The sequence below is a fragment of the Limulus polyphemus genome, unplaced genomic scaffold (assembly GCF_000517525.1).
Source record: "Limulus polyphemus unplaced genomic scaffold, Limulus_polyphemus-2.1.2 Scaffold3651, whole genome shotgun sequence".
NCBI lineage: Eukaryota > Metazoa > Arthropoda > Merostomata > Xiphosura > Limulidae > Limulus > Limulus polyphemus.
Window position 1 is genome coordinate 31,220 of NW_013669261.1, and position 4,092 is coordinate 35,311.

At 29.7% G+C, this 4,092-nt stretch overlaps 1 protein-coding gene across 1 annotated transcript in view; it reads left to right on the plus strand.

Moving 5' to 3' along the window:
• Positions 1 to 4,092, plus strand: part of LOC106469772 (protein bicaudal D-like) — a 46,865-nt gene that overhangs the window by 16,413 nt on the left and 26,360 nt on the right. The window contains exons 3-4 of the mRNA XM_022398331.1: positions 1,325 to 1,465; positions 3,534 to 3,758. Coding sequence (XP_022254039.1) covers positions 1,325 to 1,465; positions 3,534 to 3,758 — 366 coding nt within the window. The remainder of the gene's footprint in view (positions 1 to 1,324; positions 1,466 to 3,533; positions 3,759 to 4,092) is intronic.

Consider the following 4,092-nt stretch of genomic DNA (forward strand, 5'->3'; position numbering starts at 1 on the left):
TTAACCCTGATTAAAGTATGTGTCACTTAACCCTGATTAAAGTATGTGTCACTTAACCCTGATTGAAGTATGTGTTGTGACACATACTTTAATCAGGGTTCAATCAGGGTTAGGTGACACATACTTCAATCAGGGTTAAGTGGCACATACTTCAATCAGGGCCAAAACTCATAATTGACTTTTCTCTGTCAACTTCACGAGGAATTTGGTCTTGTGCACTTTCATCTTTATAAGATTTTCTGTAGGTTTAGGGTAGAGTAAAATACACTTTGTATATTTCAAATTGACAAAAGATTGTTTATTTTCATTATGTTAGTTTAGCAGCTTCAATAAACCATTTGAATTGTTAATATTAAGATGGGTTCTTTTAAGAAAAAAATTGTTTACTATAGCAAAAAAATATTTGTCACCAACAATCCATGTTGTTTACTTTATATAATGTTTGTTGCATAAAGTACCATTTTACAGTTTTGGTAAAAAAATAAATTCATTATTATTCACAAAATAAGATAGGAAAGGGTTTTTTTTACTTACCCAAACCATTTGTTTTACATTAAATGTTATTCTCCCTAATAATATTTTTACACATTTTTATTGCTGTTATACGTGGAACCATTAAAAAAATGGTGTTGTAGGCCATTCTGAAGTACCATAATTTAAAAAAAATGAAAGAGATTAGTGAACATGTGACTAAGTTATTCGTTATCTTGATGATGGAAAGTTGTGGAACAAAAACAAAGATGTAAAACTAACTGTGTTTATTTGTATATATTAAGAGCAGTGCCTTCCTGACAACTCTAAATCAAAAAAATTTTGTCTTTTTAAGAATTTCTATCAAGTACTTTCTCAAGAAAAAAGTGTTTATACTGTGATACTTAAAAACATTGAAAAAAGTACCAAATTAGATGAATAACATCAACTTTCAGTAACTCAGGTTAAGCCAGGAGCCATCATTCTTGCAGAGAATGTACCTCTCCGGGTTTTATCAAAAATAAATCATATGTTAAATTCATAAATGCTACATGAAAATTATTTTAATATCTAAAGTCGTTTAAATAATACTTTTCAGGTAACTGAAAGTAGCTATCGTGACTGTGTGTAATACAACATTCTTCAGGTTATACTTATTACCAAAAGTGAGGCCTGCAGCTCAAGAAATATTATGGGATGGACAATCAAAACTTTCTCTTTGCAAATAAAAAAACTGTTTTTAAACTTCTTGGCAAATCTATCAGAATATAGAAACCTTCCATAGAAAAACAAGGAACATATTAATTTTCTTTGTTGTTCTTTATGTACATGCTGTGTAACTCTTATTTTACAGGCACTTGCCAAGTCTCAAACAAGTCAGAAGGTGTCGGCAACAACTGGCATCGAACAAGAAGAAAATCTTCTAAAAGAAACGGCCCATAAAGAAGCTTCTTTCACCTCAACGCTTCAAGAATTAGAACGTGAAATAAAACAAGTAATTAAATTGTGTCTTCAGCTTTATCTTCTTTGATAGCTTGGCTGTGCTTGGAAACTTATGAATGATGTTGAAAAACTTGACAAAAATGAAACTTTGTAGGAAAAACTTTTTACACAATTTTGAATAATGTACCTTAACATTTTTATACAGACAGTCTTTGTGAGTGGATGAATGTCTTTACTTCTTGTATTACTTTCTCTGAATAACAAAGAACATGCCCGTAAGCTGAGATGATTTCATTACACTCTTGACCTGTTTTAATAATTTCAATATAGTAGTTTAAAGTCTAGTAATATAAGAAGAAAATGCATGTTGGTATACAAACACACGTATACTATATAGAAGGAATGAAATATATTTTGTAAATACTGTACAAGTTCCACTTTAACCTGCTGTCATGGAATAGTAGGATCTTTAGGTTGTCATAGGTCCTGTTTTTGTAAGGCTTTCTCTATATTCTAATATTTTATTGAATTTTCATATTTTTCGGTGTGAAAATTAAGATTGAATTTTTTGTCAGTTATCGGAGATTTTTTTCTACTGGACAGACTAACAACTGTCAACATTTTCAGGTTAATGTTACTCTCACTTTCGAATGTATTATTGCAAACAGTATAGTTTGATAACCTCATATTTTTTATGGAATTAAGTTTTGTTTTTATTTTTGTCCAGAGAAATTCCTATTTATGTTTTTTCTGGTGTGTAACTTTACTGTAACTGTACTTTTACTATATTAAGTATAAAATTCCTATTTGTTTTTTCTGGTGTGTAACTTTATTGTAACTGTACTTTTACTATATTGAGTATGAAATTCCTATTGTTTTTCTGGTGTGTAACTTTATTGTAACTGTACTTTTACTATATTAAGTATAAAATTCCTATTTATGTTTTTTCTGGTGTGTAACTTTATTGTAACTGTACTTTTACTATATTAAGTATGAAATTCCTATTTGTTTTTTCTGGTGTGTAACTTTATTGTAACTGTACTTTTACTATATTAAGTATAAAATTCCTATTTGTTTTTTTCTGGTGTGTAACTTTATTGTAACTGTACTTTTACTATATTAAGTATAAAATTCCTATTTGTTTTTTCTGGTGTGTAACTTTATTGTAACTGTACTTTTACTATATTAAGTATAAAATTCCTCATAAATAAAGTTACACACCAGAAAAAAAATAGTAAAAGTACAGTTACATATTAAGTATAAAATTCCTCTTGTTTTTAAACCAGAAGAAACTTGATGTTTTTGTTGTTTTAATTTTTTGTTATCTTAGAAATTGTGATTAGAAACTCTTCAATAAGGTCTTTCATGTAACGTTATTCTATAAAGTGAAGGATGCTCAAGATGTTATTTGTTATTCAACAATATGAACAGAACTGTCAGTATTATTTAAAGTATAAGAGGATCTGGGGGTCCTCCCCTAGGAGAAATTGTAACTGAACTACAAATTTGTCAGTAGAATTGTATTTAAATGCAAATTATTGATGAATTCATTAACTGTATAAATCTACTAACTGCTTTAGAAAACGTAGGGCCACGTCCAGATGCATATTTTACTGGGGGTAAATCCTTGGCCCATGAGGTGTTTCGATGGCACTGTGTGAAAGAAATTCATGAGATAGAAAACACTATTATAGTGGTTAGTCAAGAGTTTAATTTATAGTTGAAAAGTCACAAAGTATTTTAAGTATTTTATGGTTGATTACTGTTTAAATCAAATCAAAGTGCTAAATCAAACTTTCAGTTGAACGTCATGATTAACAGTATAGTTTTTTTTTTCATTGATTTCACATGTTATTGCAAAAGCTCAACAGCCGAGTGGAGAACTATAATTAGTTAAGTAACCCGAGTGAAAAAAAAAAGCACCTGTAAAAAATTTACGAGGCTATTTCTAAAACAATTTCCATACCAATTATTTCGTTGCAGCTGTTTGATGTTTAATTTATCGTTATGAGTCAGAAATCTACAAATATCGTGCAATTTAATGGATTCGGTGTGTGATAACATAACTTTTGTAAATTGTGTGTGGTTAATTGACAAAATTCCCAATTTTATACACACAGGTGAAGCAAGAACTGGCTAGAGTAGAAGCGGAGAGGGATCGTATCCATCAGGATTATCTAGATCTGTCCAAACAAATTGAAGTCAGTGAGTGGGAAAAGAAAAATTTGAAGTTAGAGCTCAAGGAAATAAAATTAAGAGAAGGAAGACTTTTAATAGATAATAATGAACTGGAAGATGAGAACATTTCATTACAGAAGCAAGTGTCTTTGCTACGATCCTCTCAGGTGAGAATTTAGTGGAAGATTGGTTCACCTATCAACACTTTTGACATTTGACTAAAGTTGGCATGTGGATTTTTCCATGAATGAACCTCAGTGTAACCATGACACACACACACACATGATTACATCAGTTGAAAATACTTATTTTGAAATGGATACGTTTTTTAGTAACTTGTATCATATTTACTTTGGAATGGATAGGTTTTTTTAGTAACTTGTATCATATTTACTTTGGAATGGATAGGTTTTTTTAGTAACTTGTATCATATTTACTTTGGAATGGATAGGTTTTTTAGTAACTTGTATCATATTTACTTTGGAATAGATAGGTTTTTTA